This window comes from Lepidothrix coronata, unplaced genomic scaffold, assembly GCF_001604755.1.
Source record: "Lepidothrix coronata isolate B3197 unplaced genomic scaffold, Lepidothrix_coronata-1.0 Scaffold114, whole genome shotgun sequence".
In the NCBI taxonomy this organism is placed as follows: domain Eukaryota; kingdom Metazoa; phylum Chordata; class Aves; order Passeriformes; family Pipridae; genus Lepidothrix; species Lepidothrix coronata.
Genome location: NW_016690294.1, coordinates 2964794 through 2987813, shown reverse-complemented (window position 1 = coordinate 2987813; position 23020 = coordinate 2964794). Strand labels below are relative to the sequence as shown.

The 23020-nt window shown below is 39.7% G+C and overlaps 1 protein-coding gene across 2 annotated transcripts; it reads left to right on the top strand.

Moving 5' to 3' along the window:
* Window positions 1–279: 279 nt before the first annotated feature.
* Window positions 280–22779, top strand: LOC108502229 (vitellogenin-2-like). 2 transcript variants are annotated; one of them, XM_017824953.1, is made up of 35 exons: window positions 280–351; window positions 463–483; window positions 589–740; window positions 2100–2351; window positions 2913–3074; window positions 3155–3303; window positions 3900–4050; window positions 4170–4327; window positions 4418–4583; window positions 5390–5515; window positions 5862–6080; window positions 7052–7269; window positions 7427–7524; window positions 7839–7963; window positions 8069–8170; window positions 8823–8942; window positions 9027–9216; window positions 10024–10117; window positions 10228–10413; window positions 10954–11098; window positions 11218–11440; window positions 11531–11706; window positions 12082–12870; window positions 13264–13314; window positions 14195–14284; window positions 15333–15545; window positions 15642–15784; window positions 16172–16310; window positions 16821–16956; window positions 17389–17575; window positions 17900–17991; window positions 19059–19156; window positions 19898–20057; window positions 21473–21634; window positions 22457–22779. In XM_017824953.1, exons 1-35 carry the CDS (start codon window positions 282–284, stop codon window positions 22573–22575), a joined length of 5682 nt encoding a protein of 1893 aa, XP_017680442.1. In that variant the 5' UTR covers window positions 280–281; the 3' UTR covers window positions 22576–22779. The 2 variants fall into 2 exon arrangements, with proteins under 2 accessions (XP_017680442.1, XP_017680443.1); XM_017824954.1 differs by lacking the exon at window positions 589–740 and having other exon boundaries at window positions 300–351.
* The last annotated feature ends 241 nt before the right edge of the window (window positions 22780–23020 follow it).

Sequence of the window (23020 nt, the reverse complement as noted above, 5' to 3'; positions counted from 1 at the left end):
CAGCTGTGACTCAACCTAGGAATTAAGTAATGTGTTTATTGTAAATTCATTGTAAATGACCTAGTAAAACTTATTAGGATAAGTAGAAGCTTTTAAACAGTTCTGCAAAGGGCTTATGAGATAATCAGTGAGATGCCAAGGTATGACTTGACTTCCATTATTCCGTCTGAAGAGAAAGCATGATTGCAAAATGAAAGTGTTTACATAAACTGATAAAAAACTTGAGAATTCAGCAGAACGCAGCCACGTGTTCCTGAGCTTTCTTCCATAAAAGTCTCACCATGTCTGGCAGAGCCTCATTCACCTTCACTATGAGGGGAATCGTATTTTTACTAGCGCTCACCCTTGTAGGTAAGGCTACATATCTCTTCTTCACCTTTCTTTCCCAAAATTTCCTTCAGTTCTGGCAGCGTTGGATCTAGATTGAACATTACTTATCTGCTTTTCCATCTCTTTTTACAGGTAGCCAGAAGTTTGACTTTGGTAAGTAAATTTCCTTCTATAACTTTTTCTCCGTGACTTTGCTGTTATTTCTATTTATTAGAACACGCTTGCAAGTATTGTGAAAATGGCTATTATTTCCCACAGACCCTGGATTCAGTAGTAGGAAGAGCTACTTGTACGGTTATGAAGGCTGGGTGTTGAATGGGCTTCAAGAAAAGAATTTAGCCAAAGCTGGCGTACGCCTGAGCAGCAAAGTAGAGATCAGTGGGCTATCAGAAAACACTTACCTCCTCAAGGTACTGCGTCTTCTTTCAAATGTGCCATGCAACATTAAACTAAAATCACAGTTGTAATTGTACCTGGCTAATCTGGGGTGTGGGAAAGCAGCAGGAAACACAAGCGGAGACTTACCACTGTAGATGTCAGAGAATGATCTGCAAGCTACGATTTCAGAAGTGAGGAGACGCTGGTGTCTGCTGTGGAAGTTGCTTGTAGCAGGTGTTCCTCGAGACTTTGCATCAGAAATACAGCTGGCAGGGATTCTGTTAGAAAATGGCTATTTCTAACTCAAGACATTTAAGCCTGCTCAGAGTTTAAGATTTGATTCTAGTCTCAGCACACATTTCCAGCTCCTGTGGGAAGCCAGGACTTGGGTGTATAAAATCATTGTCATGAAGGTAACTGATAGACATAGACTTAAAACGTGATAAGAGCTAAAGATAAAAAGTGTTATAAGAGTAAAAAATGAAAGCAATCAAAAAGGAGTATGTAACAGTGTTTAGTGTCTGAATAGTGCAGTAAAAGATCTGGACATGTGAAATCATGCCTTGCTGACATCAGCAGTGATAGGACCTGATTCATTCAAAATAGGTATGTTTCGGAAGAATACTTTTGTCTGTTTAATTCAGTCAAAAATCAGAGCTTCTTTTTCAGTCATTGAATTCAGTGACAGAGCTCTCACTGGTTATAGTTGAGCTGTAGATCTCTCAAAGTTATGGGCTAGGTATTGTATTGCACACTACAGTCTTCATCCTGAAATTTTTATGTGTGTGTACTAGGCTGTGCTCTGAGGCACCTGAACTGGCAGTAACTTTGCCAAAGTTACTGAAATTGCTTCTTATTTACGTTCTATCTCAGTGTGTATAAATATATTGTTCATTATTAAAATATTTGGGTTGATTTAAGCAATTCACAAATATGAATCAAATATAGTGATTCGTTTGGTAAAAGAAAAACTGTATGGGGACATGATGTAAACTTTTTAAATGCTAAATTTTACCTAAAGCAGAATATTTATTTTAAGACTGAGAAAAGGGAGATTTTTATTTCAATTTTTTTAAATGACATTTTTAATCATCCTTTTTCCCTATAAAGTTAATGCAAGTAAAATGTTTCAATGTCCCTGAAAGATAATAGCAATATGTTAACTGCTTCTGTAAGATAAAAGAGCACTGCTCAGCCCCCAGGTTTTGCACTGGTTTTACAATAGTTTAAGCAAGAGACAAAAGAATAAACTTCTGTATGACTATCTAAGCCTATATTTGGAAGGAAAGAGAATCTAACTAGTGGTTATGTTGATTTCTTCCAATCCATTTGCATATTTAGTATCAAAGTAATTTTATTCTCCTAAGTGTCTTTTCTGAATTTCCTTCCAGATCCGCCCTCCACAATTTGAGGAATACAATGGCATCTGGCCCAGAGACCCATTCACTCGATCTTCCAAAATCACCCAGATGGTTTCCTCATGCTTTACCCAGCCCTTCAAGTTTGAATACAATAGTGGAAGGGTTGGAAACATTTATGGCCCAGAAGACTGTCCCAATACTTGCATTAACATAGTGAGAGGAATACTGAACATGATACAGATAACCATTAAAAAGTCACAGAATGTGTATGAATTGCAGGAGGTTTGTTTTTTTCCATTCTAGAACTACTTTAATGAAAGGTTGTGTTCTCTTTAATTATTCTTCCTTTGAGTTTCTGTTTATCTGCAGCTACTTTCGAATGTTCATAGTAAGAAAAAGATGATTTTCATTCATATAGAGGAAAATGTGTGCATATGCGTTGAACAAATTAACTGTGCTGAATTTTTTCTAAGACATCTCTCTTTAAGTCTTAACATGCAACCCTTTGGAGAAAAGAGAATTATTAGCTGTGAATTTATTTGTTATATGGCTTCCCTGATACAACTACTTGACCCATTTTATTTGTTAATTGTTGATATTAATTAATTGATTACTTTCTAATTTTAGATTCCATTCCCTGACTGAGTATTGTTCACATGCCAATATTTTAGTTCAATAGGAATAATTGTGTGTAATGGCAACAGCTTTCAAAACATAATTAAGACTGTTCAGTAGGTACTAACCCTCATATTGTGCATTTAGAATCTTCATTCAGTAAAACTTCTTCTCACACAGTGAAACTGATATAATTGGGAAGTCTCATTATCTGTGTTCATCTGCCAGGCTGGAATTGGAGGTGTTTGCCATACAAGGTACATCATCCAGGAAGACAGGAAGAACAGCCGGGTCTCTGTTACCAAAACCGTAGACCAAAATAACTGCCAGGAAAAAGTGGTGAAGAGTGTTGGAATGGCTTACATCTATCCTTGTCCTGTTGACATGATGGTGAGATGTGAAAAGATCTTCCTAGTTACAAGCACGGCCATTCTGTATCCATTCACTCTTTGTTCTCTGTCCTCCCACAGAAAGAAAGGCTCGTAAAAGGGACTGCAGCTTTCTCCTACAAACTGAAGCAGTCAGACAGTGGTACCCTGATCACAGAGGTGGTGTCTCAGCAGGTGTATCAGTTCTCACCACTCAGTGAACCTACTGGTGTTGCTGTCATGGAAGCAAGGTAGGTGGAACATGGGGTTATTTTCACAGAGCGAGAATAATTATAGGTTCTATCACTCCCTTTCTCTCCCAATTGAAGTGAAATGAGAATTGAGCTCCATAGGAGTTGGATAAAGGTCTGAGTACTCACTCTTGGGGTTTCCACAGTCCTTAAAGTTCAGCAAACCATTCTTTATTTGTACTCTGGTCAAGCTGGCACTACAACTACATGGGAGAAAAGGAGAAAAGATGGGTTTTTTGCTTATACCATAAGAATGCAACTTTACTGTTCTGCTTGTCTTGAAAAAGGGGTAATTGATAGTGTCAGGAGGAAGATGGTGCACGTAGAAATAAGATCATTCATTACACTGTGTCGGTAGCTCTCACTAAGAAGATGGAAATTTTGCTTCTCCTTGGAAACAATTTCATTGTAGATAACTAATACCATTTTGCTTCAGATGGAAGGCTTTATTCATTAGCAAAAGGTTTTACTGTGATAAGAAAAATTATTAAGGAGTAAAACTGATACCATCACAGTATCACTGAAGCAACAAATAGCCAAGGCAGATGGATGAAAAGAGCTAATGCCTTTCTCCCATGACACTTGTCTCTCAACAGACAACAACTCACCTTGCTTGAAGTGAGAAGTGAACGGGGCAGCTCCCCAGACCTTTCCATGCAGAGCTATGGAGGCCTGCGTTACCAGTTCCCAGCAGAATTGTCACAGATGCCATTGCAGCTAATCAAGACGAAAAACCCTGAGCAACGGGTAGAGTATTTTTAGGCCTTCAAACTGATTTCCTAATAGTAAAAAACCCCAAAATAATAATGATCATAAATTCTAAATAATGTAATTATGTAAGCCCTCTCTCTTGTGTTTTGTAACAGATAGTTGAAATACTGCAACACATAGTCCTGAATAACCAACAAGATTTCCATGATGATCTTCCATACCGATTCCTGGAACTTGTCCAGCTCTGCCGGATAGCAAGTGCTAACGCGCTGGAGTCCACCTGGAGACAATGTTCAGATAAACCCCGCTATAGGTACTTCATTGTATCAACTTGTAAGAAACTTTTCTGGCTTTGGAGAATTGAGAGTGAAAATCAAGGAATTTTTTTTGCCTCTACTTGCAGGCGATGGCTGCTGAGTGCAGTTTCTGCAACAGGCACCACAGAAGCACTCAAATTCATTAAGAGCAGAATCCGCAATGATGACCTTAACCACCTTCAGGCTCTTCTAAGTGTTTCCTTTGCTCTCCATTTAACCAAAGCTGATGAACACACTGTTCCAATAGCAGCAGTGAGTAGATCTACGTGAATCCTTCCTGTCTGATAACAAAAGGAATGATAATCGATGGCGTCCTTTGATTATTAAGCACATTAGAGACTGGATTCTCCTCTCGTATACACTAATTTTGTGCAAATGTTGACCTGTGAGTTTCTTTTGGCATTACATTTATGAGAGGAGAGTTCAGTCCTCTGTCTTCATTTCCCCGCATTAATATAAAGCCCATTTGGGTTTGCTGGGATCACATGGCATGCCTTCTACAGACAAAACTTTGTCCACTTCAATCTTCTACTTCTGAAACAAATGGTCATTTGTGTGTTATGTCACTTGGACAGCTCTTTTAATTGTGAACTGTCCCTACGAACTGGAAAGTGCTGCAAGTGAAAGTATTTGTGCAAGCATCAAATATGTTGACACTATAATGAATCATTTATTCTGAACAGGATTTTTGCTGTCCCTAGTCTATATTCTCCTTCTTGATGAGGAAAAGAGGATATGAGAATGCATTATTAACATAATTGAGTTGCACATTTCTCTAAGGATATTCCATTTTTACAGTGATGTGTATCCATAATCTTTGTTTTGAGTGTCATGTTCAGTTGAGGGACAATGTAAGCTTATATATACATATATATTGAAACTAGCAGGGAATTAAGCTCCAAAGTGAAGCTTCCAAACAAAATGTCTACAAGCTACTTTAATTTGTTTGGATGCAACAATAATTATTTTGAAATTGATCCCCTCAGATCTGATGAGTTTCCTGCTCTGAAAGCTTTGTGAAACACTGTATTAAATAACAAATTTTTTTTTCCTCATAGGATTTAGTGACCAGTTCTCGAATCCAGAAAAGTCCCCTACTTCAACAAGTTGCCAGCTTGGGATACAGTTCTGTGGTCAATAGATACTGTTCTCAGACCTCAGCTTGTCCTAAAGAAGCTCTCCAGGTGGGTGGCTTTTTTCAGGTTTTTTTTTTAATAGCTTAGTAATGCTTATTTTATTACCTTAATTCTATTAAGATACAGTATCAAAATGGCAATTGGACATGCACATACACATTTCGTAAGTCTCCTTCAGAACCAAGGCAATTAATTGTTTTATTAATGTAGATACTGCTTCAGCGTTGAAAACAAAATTTTTACATTGCAAGGGTAAAATCCTGAGAGAAGCCACCACTGAGTGATTTTATTAAAACCAGTTGCTTTATTGTGATAGGGTTTTCAGTGGGTAAGGGGAACACTGTGGACAATCTGTACATTAGGAAGAGAAGATTGAACTATGCTTTGTCTATAGCCCATCCACGACCTGGCAGATGAAGCGATCAGCAGGGGCCGTGAAGACAAAATGAAATTAGCTCTGAAGTGCATTGGCAACATGGGAGATCCAGCCAGCATCAAGCGCATCCTGAAGTTCCTTCCCATATTTTCATCCAGTGCTCCTGATATCCCCATCCACATTCAGATTGATGCCATAATGGCCTTGAGAAAAATAGCTTGGAAAGACTCAAAAACTGTAAGTAGGATCTAGTAGCTTTTCTTTACTTAGTGAATTAGACAATATATTCTGTAAGGGTAATGAATTTAATGGTATCATGTATGTGGATTCAGCATGTTTAAAAAAAAAAGATTATTTTTAAGAACAATATTTTACAATTTTATATTCAGCTGATATTTTCTGCTAAGGTGTAATGATTATTAGTCAGTAGGAAGCTTCCAGAAGGATATTAGCAGTATTGCTTTCATCATCTGTCATAACCAATTAAGTCCTGTGCTAGTTATATTTAGTGGACATTTAACCACCTAAAAGTCAGCCATATAATTTAAACTGCCTCTGTAGTAAGGAGGAGAGAGAGAGAGACTTTCTGTTAAACTCCTAGACAAAATATCAGCATTGCTCTGCCTCTTAGACCCCTTCCTTAAAGTTGGATGAGTCACTACTGACCCCCTACTGAAGTTGCTTTCACAGGTAGTGTAGGCAAGACTCCTGCCTTTCAGATGGTTTAGGTTTAAGACCTCTTATGAGATACAATTCACTCAGACTGTCTTTGGCAAACTGATGAAGCTCCTCTTTTAAAACTGGTCTAAAACAGTGAAGCATGCTCACTTATTCAGTGGAGTTACTCCAAAGAATGAATCTGTCTTATTGTCTACAGTTGTTTCTTCCAAAGTTAGTCACTAATCTTTGAAGGGCAGTAATGCACAATGCAATGCTGATATCTTTTTGACTGTGGTGAGTTGGCTCAATACATTGATAGATGGACATTTATTTCAGATTCAGTGCCAGGTCTCCATGATGCTGTTCCACCATGGCCCCTTCAGTTGTCTGAATAAAATGATGTGGAACCATGCAGTAAAAAAGATCAGGAAACCTTTCTGCAGGGATAATGACCCCCTGTCCCATATTTCTTGTGGCTTAGGTGTGGACTGAGTTTGCAAAATTGTCTCAATTATTTGGTAATTCCAGACACTGTTTTCTCTCTGCAGGTGCAGGGATATCTCATCCAGATCCTTGCAGATCAGTCGCTTCCCCCTGAGGTTCGCATGATGGCTTGTGCTGTTATCTTTGAGACAAGACCTGCCCTTCCTTTGATAACAACGATAGCCAATGTGGTGATGAAGGAGAGCAATTTGCAAGTGGCAAGTTTTGTGTATGCCCACATGAAGGCTTTGGCAAAAAGCAGGTTGCCGTACACGTATAACATGTGAGTAGAGACAGGAGCAAAGCAGGTGATCTTCTGCAAATGAGTTCTGTTACATTCTTTTTGGTGAGCACTCCATGTGCTGATAACTGAAGACAGTTTATATACTGATGGGGTGCAGCTTGTTTCCAGATATTATTACCTTTCTCATTTTGTTTAGATCTTCAGCTTGCAATATCGCCCTTAAGATGCTGGCCCCCAGATTGGACAGGCTGAGCTATCGGTATAGCAAGGTGATACGTGTTGGTGCTTACTTCGGTGAGTAAAAGTGTTTCAGGGACCAGGAAACCTTCCCTTCAGAAATCCATTCTTAAGAGATATTAAATCCTTTGGAGAAATAAGGCATTCTCCATTTCAATGAGAAATTAAATTAAATATGAGGGTCACATGTTTAAAAGTGCATGTGTAGCCATATAATAATTTCTGACTAAACAAGATTTATGTAATGATATATCTTACATATCATTACATAGTGTATGATATATCAGTGGAAAAATCTGCAGAAGTATGATCTTGAATGACAAGCAGAATGGTTAGAAAGAGGACGTGTCTCTTGTTTACTTCTACCGTAGATAACTATAAAGTTGGTGCTGCTGGAGACGTCTTTATTATGAACAGCCCAGGAACAATGTTCCCATCAGCAATAATTTCCAAGCTGATGGCATATTCTGCAGGGTCAGTGGCTGATTTGGCGGAGGTAAATATTTGCCTAAATCAATGATAAAACAAAATTAAAACTGATGACGAAGTGTCACCTCTGTAAGTATGTTTCAGACTGCTCCTTCTCATGCTGTTTTGGTAGGCTGGTGTCCGTGTGGAAGGCCTCACAGATGTCATCATGAAACGAAATATCCCATTTGCTGAATATCCCACATACAAAAAGATAAAGGAGATTGGAAAAGCTGTAGGTATTTTCACTAATGCAACGTGTGGGTTATATAAGGGGGTATTTAGTGAAGCTTCTTGTACTGGTGAGGCTGTCTCAGAAGATAAATTACTCTCCTAGCAGTCAAGTATTTCTGTGAAGGGGAGATATGCAATGGGTCGGCAGGGGACATCTGCCATGGCTGCAATAGCTTTTGCCAGTTCTTTCTCAGGCTCTGCCTCCTCCCCACCTCACAGATGGCTGCAGAAGGAGCACGGGAGGTGAGGGAAGTGGCAGGCATTGCAGCATGGTGTGTCACATGCCTGGCAGGCTTCCTACTCCCTCCCTTCATCTATCTAACCTAGTTTACAGGAATATACCTTTGTCTTGAAGAGAAAAGATTTTTTTTTTTTTTGCTGTTTTTTTCCAACTAGGTTTAGTGGTATTAATGGTCCAGAGCCTCTGTGTAAGTGTTATTGCATTGGAATACCAAACACTAGACTGGAGCCTATTCATGGGCATCTCAATGGCAGGAGAAAGTCTGAATTAGTGTCACCATGCTATTTATGATCAAAAATTTTTCAATGGAAAATGGCAGCTTGGCCAGTGATGGGTCTGGTCACCTTGCTGAATTACCATTTGTAAAGCGTTACATTAAGAAACTTTGCTTGTTTCTTTATCTGTTCCTCAGCTGTTGGGATGGAAGGAGCTGCCAACAGAAACCCCCTTGATATCAGCCTACTTGAAACTCTTTGGCCAAGAACTGGCCTACATCAACATCAATAAGGAAGTCCTACAACAGGCTGTGAAGGTACCAGACACCCTTACTTCTCTTTGCAATATTTGACACCATTGTACTTTCATATCCTAACCTTGGATGTCTGTTTTATTGCAGACTGTGCTAGAACCTGCTGACAGGAACACAGTGCTGAAGAGACTCATTAGCCAAATCCACAGTGGCATTGCAGGACAATGGACACAACCAGTGTGGCTGGGAGAGCTGCGATACATCGTGTCTACCTGCACCGGTCTGCCACTGGAGTACGGGTCATACACGGCTGCTCTGGCCCGGGCAGCAGTCAGCAGTGAGTTGGGCAGTGGGAGATCAGCTGTGTGTGTGGTGGGAGCAGGTGCTGCACTGCGGGGTCAGGCTGCCCCCTCGGGAGGGGACCCTGACAGACTGGAGCGGATGGCCCAACAGAAGTGTGATGAAATTCGACAAAGGCAATGCAAAGTCCTTCACACCTGGGATGGAGTAACTCTTGTGAGTGTATAGGCTGGGCATCACCCAGACAGAAAGCAGCTTAGCAGAAAAGGGCCAGGAAGGCCAGCACAAGCTGGTACAGTAAACCAGCAGTGTGCTCTTGTGGTGATGAAGGCCAACTGCATCACTGGCTGCAGAAGCAAGCGTAAAGCTAGCATGACAATGATTTGCACATTTGAGACTGCATCTGGAGTACAATGCCCAGTTTTGTGTCCACAGTACAAGAAAAACGTTCACACTTGATGTGAGGAAAGATTAGAGAGCAAGAGTTGTTTAGCCTGGTTGTCCTTCATCCACTTTGTCTTCTGACTCCCCACATTTCCAAAATTTTAGTGTTATAGTAATTATCAGACTTTCAATTTGGGTCAGTTCTTCATTTTTTTTAGTATATTTTTATTTCCATTTTCAATACATTGCATCAGAACCTTTGTCTACATAATGATCTTTCTGTATATTTTCAGTATTTTTCAGACTCATAAAAGATCTCATGTACCCCAAAGTCTGTCTTGTTTACGTCTTATTTGTTGTACTAGCAAAAATATTACCTTGTACTGAAAACTGTCATTTGCTTATGTTCAAATCCATTCTTTCACTTTTACCATGTTTAAATGTGCTCTTGCATTTGCAGTTGATGGAAACATAACCCCCCCTTTAACTGGAGATTTTAGACCTTCACAGTTGCTTGAATCCACTGTGCAGATTCGATCTGACATAAACCCAAGGTACGGGAGGTTTCTAAGACTTTACATATGAAGGAGGCTTTAGGAGAAGGTGGTGTCACACGCGTAAAAAGAGCACCTTTCTTGCATCTGACTGCTTCACTCTGTTTCAGCTTATATGTACAGACAGTTGCAACAATGGGTGTCAACACAGAATACTTCCAACATGCTGTTGAAATTCAAGGCAAGGTCCTGACAAGAGTGCCAATGAAGTTTGACACCAAGATAGATGTGAAACTGAAAAATATTAAGATTGAAACAGATCCATGTCATGAGGAAACTGAGATAGTGGTTGGAAGGTATGGTAGCTTTACTTCAGAATACTTCATATTGCTGAAACCTGATGAAGTTCACCATTCACTGACCTCCTACAGGGGTTTCTAGATAGGCAGAGTAACTCCTCAATGTGTAGCGGAACCTTTGGTATGAAGTGCAAGGAAGAAAAATAGGGGAGCTAAAAATCAAAAGATACCTAAACTATTTAGCAGCTTAATTTTTACTTTAATTTGTTTATTATTTTGTGTTCTTACTATTTTTCCATTATTTTATTGTCCTTTAAGGATTTTAATTTTTATGTTTGAATGATTTTTTTTTAATTTCCAAAAAGTTAAAATTTAAATTTATCCAGATTTTGAAAGCTTCACGTGATATAAGGAAATTACATTTGTCATGAACTCTTACTTGTTTTCAATAATACTTATATTTATTAATTATATATAATCCCTATGTTCAAATGACAGATCTCTGTGCTGTCTCGTAATACTGACAGGGACATATTTAATTTAACCCAAAGACAAGAGGTCAAAATAATTCACCATTTTTTGCACATATCTCAACAGACATAAGGCTTTTGCTGTATCAAGAAATATAGGAGAACTAGGTGTTGAAAAGAGAACTTCAATTCTCCCAGGGGATGCTTCATTAAATATTGTGGAAGAACCTTTCAAACCATCAGAGAGAGCTTCCAGTGAAGGTTTCACAAAGGTAACCTATTGCTTTTTGCTTATATGGTAATATTTACCCTCTCTGTAATGCATGTCTGTAGTTTTATTCTCACCTATGACATACTCTTGGTGGTATTCACACACTCATCTCTAATGCAGCAAGAAGCCGACAGCATGGCAAGGAAACATGCTGATAGCTCTCAAGAGGATCTTCGCCATGTCACAGGAAGAAAAACCCATAAACGAGACATTTGTGTCAAAATGCATCACCTTGGTTGTCAGCTCTGCTTTTCCAGAAGGTCACGAGATGCCAGTTTCCTAAAAAATACATATTTGCACAGATTAATTGGAGAACACGAAGCTAAAATAGTCTTGATCCCAGGTAAAATGCTCAGCATGAGCCTTGTCATCTTAGGTTTTTCAGAGCTATTTGAAGCAGTATAACCTTCTAATGTGTGCAATTGGTGTGTAGTTGAAACAGATGCTGATATTGACAAAATTCAGCTGGAGATTCAAGCAGGATCCAGAGTGGCTTCCAAAATAATTCAAGAGGTAAACTCAGAGTCTAAGGAAGAAGATGAACCATCTCTATATAAGGACATTCAAGCTAAACTGAAGAAAATTCTAGGCATTGAAAATGTGTTCAAGGCAAGTGACTTTGAAAATTAGAGTGGGGAACATTTTCCCCTAAATGAAGCCAAGAATTTGAAGTTCAGTGTGGAAAGATGGCATGGGAAAGAAAGGGTGAGGCTAGTTTGAAAGGTGCCAGTGCTAGGCCTGTCAGTCAGTGCTACCTCTGGAGGGATTGATTCCTTGGCGTGCAGCCAGCTAAGTCTTCTGTGCTGAGCTAGATTTCAGCTTGGCAGAGTGGATCAAAGGGAGTTCTGCAGATTCTTCAGTGAGTGAGGCAGGGAGGTGGTTGTTCCTTGAAAGGCTGATGTGAGAAGCTTGTCTGACACCCTCAGAGGTTTTACTTTGTAAATACAGAACCAGCTGTATCCTCTCTATGAACTGTTTTTGCAGGTTGCAAATAAAACACGACACCAGAAGAAGCGACCTTCAAAGAAAGAAAACATTGTGCTAAGAGAGCTTGGGACAGACCCCGATGCAAAACGTCCCTTCAGCTCATCTTCTGCCTCCTCAGCTGCCTCCTCTTCCTCATCATCTGCTGTTTCTCCTGATCATAAAAAGGCTGTGGATGAAGATGAGAATGATCAAGAAAAGCAAGCAAGAAACAAAGATACAAGCAGCAAGAGCAGCAGCAGCAGCAGCAAGAGCAGGAGCAGCAGCAGCAAGAGCAGCAGCAGCAGCAGCAGTAGTAGCAGCAAGAGCAGGAGCAGCAGCAGCAAGAGCAGCAGCAGCAGCAGCAAGAGCAGCAACAGCAAGAGCAGCAGTAGTAGCAGTAGTAGCAGCAAGAGCAGCAGTAGTAGCAGTAGTAGCAGCAAGAGCAGCAGTAGTAGCAGCAGGAGCAGCAAGAGCAGCAGTAGCAGTAGGAGCGGTAGCAGCAGCAGTAGCAGTAGGAGCAGCAAGAGCAGCAGTAGCAGTAGAAGTGGTAGCAGTAGCAGTAGGAGCAGCAAGAGCAGCAGTAGCAGTAGAAGTGGTAGCAGTAGCAGTAGCAAGAGCAGCAGTAGCAGCAGTAGCAGCAGCAGCAGCAGCAGTAGCAGCAGTCATCATAGCCATGAGCATCACTCAAGGCATCTGAATGGCAGCAGTAGCAGCAGCGAGTCATTGAGCCGCTATAGCCATGGGCATCATTCAGGACATTGGGATGGCGACAGCAGCAGCAGCAGCAGCACATATTCCAAAATATGGGTAACTTTGTGTTTCTGAATCACATTCCTGATGGTGGTTGGTTTCGTGTGACAAATCAGGAAATTTGGAATTGACACAGTAAATTTTAGCAATATAAAATTGCAAAATTTGTTCTGCAAACACATCTGCAATCATTGGCTCAGATGACTACTTCAAAGCATCTCAAAAGTTTCCACAAGTTTGTTGAAACTTTTGTTATAGGCAAGGAACTATTTTTTTAACAGTTTATTGTCCATATATTCATCTTGAATTATGTGCTTGTGGCTAAACATACAGACCTATGTATGAAGGATTATTAGTATTATTTAATTTCCAGTGCTCAAATTTCAATATAATTGCAGCATTTCTTTTCATTTGAAATTTTTAATCTTCTTGGTTTTATCATTTTCAAAGGAAGCTCATGAGATTTACCAGTACCGCTTTAAATCAGCACATAGACAGGAGGTGAGTTTTTCTTTCCTCAGTAAAAGAATTGTGGAAACTGTCATGAGTCAAATGGAGAACTTTAAAGGCAACTTATTATCTTTGTTGGGGAACATTACAGTACTGATAACATTAGAGCCATGGTGGTTCTTCTGATATGAGTAAAGACGGAGAGCTATGTGCCTCATTGTGTTGTGCACATGACGCCATTTGTGGCTCTGCAAAGGAGATGAAAAGCCTCTACCAAAGCAATATGAGGGACTGGAGCTGCCCACTTTGGAGGAACAAAGATCCTACCATCAAAAGATTGGATCATTTGACTGGCTTTGATAGTTTGGTTTCTTGGGTTGGAATCACTGCTGATATACACCAGGATGATGATGTGGACAAACACAGGAGGATACCTTATTTTATTTTGGTTTAACAGTTTCTTACTGCAGCATGAGCCTGCCAGGAGCAGTGTACTTGATATTAGTGCTCCTCAAAAAGTAAAATTTCAACTGTGTGTGTCCATTCAGATGATCCTTTCCATCCAGTTGTCAGGTCCATTCAATGTGTCCTCCAGTTGATAAGACCCTTGCAGGAGTTCTGGTCTTTCATATTGAATTGAGAGGCTGGTTTCCTTTGACTTGCTTTGGTCCATTATTTTTTCATACAGGGAATTCTCATCTAAACACACTCCTAATTTGTTTCTTCTGAGGCATCAGATATATTTGGGCAAACAATATTTTGCAGAGCTAGATCACACGTACTAAGCGGGACAAAGCCTACTGCAAGTCATCGAGCTGCTCAGGGTTGGAACACAAATTTACCAACACCAAGTGCCATGACAGTTCAACACTGCCTAGTGCATTTCTTCAAGCATGCTTTTGAGTTAAGCATGTTGTGTTTTTTCTTACAGTTCCCAAAAACAGAACTCCCAACTGACCGACTTAGCAGCTCATACTCTTCTACCAGATCCAGTCGTGCCTCATCTAGACCTGCTTCCCGGGTTAGTTGCATCATTTTTAGGGGTTTTTGATAGCTTGGAAGAATGGCATGTGGCCACGCACTTGCAGTAATTCTATATCTAAGTTAATGGGAAGGGAGAAATGCCAACCTCTCAAGTCTCAAGTATCAGTCAAGAGTGAGACATGCCCCATAATTCCCACACATATGTTCCTCTGCAGTGAAGATCCTTCTTACTTGCATTGCGACCCTTCCCTCATGGGAATCCCACCCGACAGATGCCTGCAGAGACTCATCTTGCGAGCTCTGCAACCAGGAGGGAGGTTGAGGTGCTGCAATGCCAGTGTAAGGACATTGGTGGTGGCAGCTGAGGCTCAGAGTAGTCTCACCAAAAGGTGTGCTCCAGAGGGGACGTCTGCGCTCCTCACTGCCACCCAGTCAGATGTGTACAGGCTTGCTAATAACGGAGTGAAGGTATCAAAGATCATACTGCATTTAAGGCCCTGCTCCAAGGGAGTAGGTTCTTCATGTTGAAGGCAATATCCTGGATTATATTCTGTGCTGGGTTGCTGTGCAAACACAAAACCTGCCCACCCTACAGAATTCACAGCTGAAATGTGAGGTGAAAGCCAACAGACTACCCAGTCAGATAAACAGGAGGAGTGCAGCTGGGGGATGTTATTACTGTGACAGAGTGATGCATAAAACTGACAGTTGATGCTGTTCAAATTGAACCACTTTTATTCACAGGCTGGTTATTAACAATGAAACCCAAATCATATAGTCATTACTGTATTTTAATCCCATGAGTATTTCCATGGTATCAGCTGTAGCTGAGGAAACGGCACAAATTTTGGATCATATACACACAGTGGTAAAGTCCATCTGTGCATGCAGAGGCACGTGCACATTAAAGACATATGCATGAGATTTTGTAGGCATGTATATATGTGTGGTACATATGATGGTATATATTTGTGGTTCAGTTATTTATTTTTCATTTATCCATCTCAATCTTGCATCTAAAATGTTCCACATGGTAACTCTTTTATGGTTATATTCTTTGCGTACTTTCTCCCCCTTCTTCTTAGCCCAAGTTTTTGGGAGATGTTAAAACACCAGTATTAGCTGTTTTTCTTCATGGCATCCATAACGATAAGAAGATAGGAGGCCTCCAGCTCGTGATATATGCTGTTATTGACTCCATCAGGCCCCAGATGCAAGTATTTGTGTCAAACCTCACAGATTCAAGCAAGTGGAAGCTCTGTGCTGATGCTTCAGTCCTCAATGCTCACAAGGCAGTGGTAAGACTCAAAAATAATTATATACAGCTGTATGCATCACAGGAAAACCATGGTCCATGCATTAAAAAATGGATCATTTATCTCTCTCCATTACAGGCTTACTTGAAATGGGGAGAGAATTGCCAGGACTACAAGATTTCAACTGAGCTGGTGACTGGGCGGTTTGCTGCCCACCCTGCTGTACAAGTGAAACTTGAGTGGCCTAAAGTTCCTTCCAGTGTGAGATCCATAGCAGAATGGTGAGGCTTTAGTCCTTAGTGACACTCATTCACAATATTGGTCAACTGGGAAAAATCAGCAGCCACACATGAGGTTCTAGTAGCTAAAATACTGGCTAATATTTTATTCTCAGATCTGCCCAAGTACTGCCTTTGGACATAAAAGCTGAGTGGCATTACATCCTATTTTAATGTACAGTAATTCTTTATACTGGATGTAATTACTGAAAACTGAGGAACAGATCCTTCCTTTCACTGAACAGTAAAGCAGAGAGTGGGTGTGAGCCTAACGAGTGATCCTGAAGACTATTATGCTACTTACAGAGAGGTGTGAGACAACCTGGTCGGGATGTGTGCAGCTTTTTACTTCTCCATTTCACCAAGTCTTTCTGATTTGAACTTTTGAAGGTTTTACAAGTTCATCCCTGGGGCTGCACTTATGCTGGGGTTCTCTGAAAAAACAGACAAGAATCCTTCTCGACAAGCCAGGGTGATCGTGGCTCTAACTTCTCCAAGGACATGTGATGTTGTTGTCAAGCTTCCTGATGTAATTATGAAATATTTTTATCACTCTCCTATTTATTCCTAGTAGAAAAGTGTAAGTGTTGCACTTTAATTACAGTGGGTCAATTCTGAGAAAAAAAAATTAAGTAAGCATCACTTTGGGTGCAAATGATGAAAACAACTTTTATTTATTTTCAGCCTTTTGGTAGTACATAGAAGGATATTCATATGGTACTTCTGTTCACAGAGAGAGACATGGGTACTCATAATTACATGAGTTTCCATCTGTAGTAGCCCATAAGTGTTCACCTCCTCACCTTTGAAAGGGAGTAATTCATTTTCTCCCAAATAATACCTGAATGATTTCTCTCACACCATGAGAGAAAACTAAGTAAAAGCAAAAACCTTGTGGGCAATGAGACAGATGAGTGTGTTCACATAAAGTCTTTGCAACCAAAGTAGAAGGAATAGAAATCAAATTCCAGACAGGAGAAAAATCTTAGCTGTTGGTTGGCACAGTGTATTTTGAATGTGCTTTTGAATTCCTTTTCAGATTATCCTCTATGAAAAAGCCATGAGGCTTCCCCTGTCACTTCCTGTAGGTCCGAGGATACCAGCCTCAGAGCTGCAGCCTCCCATCTGGAATGTCTTTGCTGAAGCTCCCTCTGCAGTGCTCCAGAATTTGAAAGGTTGGGCTCAGAAGCATGACAACCTCAGTGTCACAATTTACTTGAGCATCTTCTGAATTTTTGCTGGCATTATTTATCTCCAGTTAATTAGGAAATGTTCTGTAAGAAAGTAAGGACGGTTCAACTGGGAGAATATATTTTGTGCATGTAGTACAGAAATCATCAGCATTTCAAGGATCAAGATACCAATTCTTTGAATTGATAACATTTAAAGTTTCTGACAATTATTTTTTATTAGATAGAGGAGTATATTTTCCATGCCTTTTTAAGAATTTATGGGTGCTTAGTAGCCAAAAGCCCCTTCAAACCATACAAAAATATCACATAGTGGAAAAAATATAAAGCTAAAATAACATGGCACTAAAAATAAAACATGACTTAATGACTTTCTCTAATGGAAAAGCAAATACTCACTGGCATTTTTTTTACCAGCTCAGTGCTCAGTTTCCTACAACCAGATCACAACCTTTAATGAAGTTCAGTTTAACTACACGATGCCAGCAAACTGCTACCACATCTTGGCTCAGGATTGCAGCTCTGACCTTAAGTTCCTGGTGATGATGAGGAATGCTGAAGAAGCTGTGAATCTAAAAGCAATCAACATCAAGCTTGGCATTCAGTAAGTAACTCCTGCCAGATGCTGGGAGCATGAGTGACCATCGTCCACATTTAACACGAGAGGAGCTTCGATCTGAGCTTCACTGCAACAGTTAGCAGCCCACGGGATTTCAGCGTTCGCCTTATTTACTTTCCATGCACGTTGAATGCGATGCTGATGCTGTTATCCCTCATCGTAGGTGACAAGAATACCCCGATGTAATTTAAGTGGCTGAAATAAGCTTATGCTGTGATCAGTGATACTTAGTGAGCAGGAAAATGCCAGTGCCACTGCATGTGTGTGAATGGGGCACAAACAGGGTATGAACACTCTTCTCCTTAACAGTGACATTGATATGCGTCCTGCAAACGGACGGGTGAAGCTGCTGGTAGACGGAGTTGAAAGCCCCGTGACAAATGTTTCATACACATCTGCTGGTAAGTGATGCAGCATATCTTCTTTAATTTTCCCATATGTTTTAGAGAGAGGTGCAGATCAGTTTTTATCAGTTTGTATTTACTGTTTCCTTGGTTGTAAGGTTAATATTTAAGAACATGTATTTTACTCACTTGCATAGGAAATTTTAGGAAGATTGGTTAGGGTGTGAAGCTCTTGATGTGGCCAAAGTAAGGAAGATATAACTAACATGAAAATCCCTGCTTTTTGTACATCACTGCAGCTCCTACTGAAGTTCCAAATTTGGGAAGTGGTTTGGTTATGGTGTAAATCTTGCTTGGTTAAAACTTTTTGAAGTAGACCTTTTCTAAAATTCACCACATGTGACTTGTATACCAGTGTTTTTTCCCAATTTGATTTGTAGGTATAAATTTGGCTTGCATTCTGAAATTTTCTATGAATAGATATGAAGAACTAGTAAAACCGCCTGCTTGATTCTCTCAGAGCCAGAATAGTTTTTCTGTGAAAGGTACGGGAAGACCCTGTTGCATCCTGTGCTGTGCAGTCAGGAGCTATATTCAGTGTGGGTATTCCCTGCCTGCAGAGCTGCAGTATATGGGTCAGGCTAAATCTTGCTGAAATTGGGTTAATGTGTGCCACTGCTGAGCTCTGTCCTATTTGTTATATACTTGGAAAGTGATAATTGTGCTAGAAATGGCTCCAGTGACAGTCTTGGTGTTCTTTGTATTTCCATACTCCAATATAGTGTACTCAGGGTCTTGTTTATCTGCACAACTACACAGATGCTATAGACAGCTCTGAAATAATTTCTAGATATAAATATGAATATGTTAATAACCCAAAGAAAAATGAATAAATCTTTGATCATTAAAATTGTCTTCCAACCCTTTACAAACACCTGTTTTCTATATATAAATATTTCTAGGGTGCTTTGTTGTGTGTTTTGTTTCTTGAATAGAACAACTGAGGAATTTTGAAGAAAAAAACATTTTAGAAACATGACAGTTGCTTTTTTTCTTTCTTAAAGAGGCTCGGTTTGGTCTGGTTTTGGTTTTGTTTTGCTTTCTTTTATTTTGTTTTCTTCTAGGTGCTTCTCTGTGGATCCACAGTGAAAATCAAGGGCTTGTACTTCTCGCCCCAGCCTATGGCATTGATAAATTGTACTTTGATGGATATACATTCAGGGTATCACTCTTCCTCTTCATAAGCTTGGGTGTTGAGAAATTTCCATAGGATTCCCTTAAATCTCATGAGTGCACGAGTGCAAGAGTGTACAGTGGCAAAGGCAACTCTGTGCAGGGCCCAAAAAACCCCAACAGGATGATGCTACAGGATTGCACAGTCCTGCTCCTTGTTCCTCAGCATGAGAAATGAGAATCCTTCACAAACAAAAATACCTTGTTCTTGCAGTACAGGGTGCGTTGGGAAGCGGGTCTCGGAGTGTACATGTGCTGAGTCATCAGTGCCTTTGCAAGAAAAATGAGTTTTCCTCTCTTCTCCGCTGTTCTTACAACTGTATAATTCTTCAAAACAGCAGAAGTGTACCCATTCTTTTTAGATAAATGAATGCTTTAAAATCTGCACTATAAATAATATGAAACAGGAATGTAAGAGATTGGTAAACCCTACTGTGTCTATCTCCTATACTATCAAAACATCCACCAGACAAAAACTTCAGTGTATTAAGAGTCTAGAGCATTAATAACGTTCTAGATTGGCACAGTATGTTTTAAAGACTGTAGCAATGATGCTGCACCCCCACAGGAGTTTGGAATATGACTGTCAGACTCTTTTGAATTCTTACCAAGGAGACTTTAAATGTTTGTTCATTAACTTATACTGGAAGGGACCTACATAGCAAAAATCTGCTCTGTAGGTATTACTTTTTTTTAACTTGAAGTGCTTTTGACTTTTTTTCCCACAAAGATTCAAGTTGCTTTATGGATGGCAGGGAAAATGTGTGGAATATGTGGAAAATATGATGCTGAATGTGAAGAGGAATTTCGGATGCCCAACGGATATGTAGCTAAAAATGCAGTGAGCTTTGGGCATTCTTGGATTTTGGAAGAAAAGCCTTGTAGAGGAGGTATGCAAGTTCTAATAAATTTAATATAATATTACTGCAGTTGTTCAGAAAATGCAGAATCTGTTCAGAAAATTTTAAATCTGTATACATTCTGGAAATAAAAAGCATACTAAAAAAATCATTATGAAGTTATACATTAAGTATTAAAATTACCTGCCGATTGAGAAAGAAATAGGAAATCACAGGCTAAAGAAGCCAAAATATGCAAGTTAGTTGAAACTAAATAACCAAGTGAAAACAAAATCTTTTGGGTTTTGAGTGTTTTAGTTTCAGTTTTGAAGTGTTTTAGAAGATGATCAGAAAAAAAAAAAGCAAAAGGGTAAATTCACACAGAATGCTTTGATTTAAGCACAACATTTTGCAGACATCAATTTTCAGCAATTGATCCATCAAAAAATAGAATGGGGGTTAGTAGTTGTTACCATGGCTGGCCACCTGATTTTTGAACCAGTGCAACCTGTCAAGTAAAGCATTCAAGTACACGAGAAGTTCCAGGGACTTTTGAAACAACAAAGCTATATTTTAAGTGTTTCAGTAGGTTAGGATCTTATGGTGTGTGATACTCTCAGCTGAGGTTATGATGCAACATCGTACCATAGCGCTCAAGGAGAACAGGAACATTGCATTTGTAGAGACTTGTCCTGGTGGAAAGGACTTCCTCAGTTCCTGGAAATGGCTTGTACATATTTAGCTGTGCATTAACTGTTATTCTTCTATATCTTTGTCATGAAAACTGGGCATCAAACTTGCTTTACATGGGTATGGAGTCCACATGCGTGTACACAATAATATTCCCGTGGTTGGTAATGACCACATACTGTGTTTCCATTTAATATACAGCAGAAAGTGCTGGAATTTTAGAGCATAAAAATTATAGTTAGGAATAAGTTGTGATCTGTTTAGCTTCTCACTTGTAACGGTTTATCCTGGGAATCCAAAATGAGGTCAATATTACTGGTTAGTAGCAATGACTTTTGCACTCTCTCTCCAGCAATTTTGTGTCTGAATCACAGTGGTAATAATGTAATTCTTTAGTGATTAATTTTATTTGTTCAGAAATCTCCCCTTTAGTTCTGCTGCTGAATATTCAACATTTTTAAACGTGGTTTGATGGCTATTCAGTAAGCCAGTTTACTTCGAAAAATGTTTATTAGAAAGTGCATCAGACTATGTTTCTACATCCTGATCTAGAAACAGACCGGTTGCATTTGAAATTAACTTTCCGTGACTCCATATCTTATCAGCCGATTTGAAAGGTTTGTCAGCCGGTAAAGCTGCTTCATTTATGACCAAAGCACAGTTTTCACAGAGGGAAGTTGTTTGCAAATTGTCAGTGTTGGCAGATGGGTCCTTCTGGGGAGATCTGGAGCTTCTGAGTATAATCACATAACCTATCACCCGTGACTGTGTTCCAGTCTGCAAACTGCGACGCTCATTTGTGAAGCTTGAGAAGACAGTTCAGCTCGCCGGTGTAGAGTCCAAGTGCTATTCCACAGAGCCAGTGCTGCGCTGTATGAAAGGATGCTCTGCCACCAAGACTACTCCAGTCAGTGTTGGCTTCCACTGTCTCCCTGCTGGTAAGTCAACAGAAATCCTACTGAATAGGAGCTGAACAAAAGTATAAATAGATTGTGACTTGAGTCAGTTATTCTACTTCAAAAATATAAATAATCTAACATACCCACAGGTAGGGATGGACTTACTGCCTTATTGACTTTTTTATTAATATGTAAACATTCCTTCAGCAAGAGAGATTATTTTCTATTGTAAATTTAAAATCTAAATTACAGCTTAAAATCTAAACTAAACTCCCCTCCATGATGCTTGAAGCTCAGAAGATAAGGGCAGGATAACAGCACAGTCAACATTGTGATTCAGCTGAAAAACTGTGAGGACTGAGCCACATATGACCATGGGCAGCACCCTGAAACAGGGATACTTGCCTTGTATTTTTTATATATCACTGCCTTTGGATGTGATCCTGTTTCACTGAGCTGATTTAGGCACTAAAAGGGCAGATGTGGACAGGATCCTCGTACACAGGTGCAGTGATATAGGAGGACATAGTTTTTATTGTATATCATAGTTCATAAGAGATTAGATAAAGTAGATATAGATTATATAGATCATAGAATTATGTCTGTTTTTTTCTTAAAGACCCTAATACCCTTTCCTAAATGTATCATTAGAAAATTCTACATAGAAGTAGTAGCTTTCAAGGTAGAATTCTCTTATTGATGAACATCTCTGTGTGACTTCAACAAATACAAATACATAAGTCAGTGAGGAGCAGCCAAGCCTGCTGTAATAAATGATTAGTGCATGGTAAATGTGCATGGTACCTTGCAGAACTACTTCTGCTGTGTACTGTTTGCTTTTCATTTCTTGTTCCCTATCAGATTCAGCTACCAGCCTGACAGACAAACAGACGAAGTTTGACCAGAAGTCAGAGGATATGCAGGACACTGTTGATGCACACATAGCATGTTCTTGCGAGGACGAAGACTGCAGTGCGTGAAGCTGTACATCGCAGCATGGGAAAAACCAGAAACACTTTCATGTTTTTATTATATGGTGTAAAAAGCCTCAGCTAAAGGAATAATAGAGACACTAAATTGTTTGAGGATGTGTGGAATCTTCTCAAGTAATTTAAAGTATTAAACTTAATTATTGTAGAAACTGTTATGATTGCCCATAAATATCTGATTTCATAATAAATCCATGCATGGAAAAAATTATGAAGGCTTCCTTATTTCACTGGTCATGGAAAGAGGAGGTCTGCATAGGTTCTTCTCACCCCACATTTTGTAGACTTCTTTAGTTTGTGACTGTCTTCTGTGTATGAGGCACATGTGTGTGTCAGGCCCCACTGAGAATCCGGGTTGTGTAGCTGTGGTACCAGGCTTCTGCTTGTTCCCCCAGTGCTTTTTTGCCTGGTGCTGGGATCCTGTGCATTCGGAGCA

Bases quoted from the DNA above. Each gene is read 5' to 3' on its own strand.
- LOC108502229 (XM_017824953.1), top strand. From the start codon at position 282: ATGTCTGGCAGAGCCTCATTCACCTTCACTATGAGGGGAATCGTATTT. The intron at 2,352-2,912 runs GTTTGTTTTTTT...TTCATCTGCCAG, and splicing joins ATGTGTATGAATTGCAGGAG to GCTGGAATTGGAGGTGTTTG. The intron at 7,270-7,426 runs GTGAGTAGAGAC...CATTTTGTTTAG, and splicing joins TTGCCGTACACGTATAACAT to ATCTTCAGCTTGCAATATCG.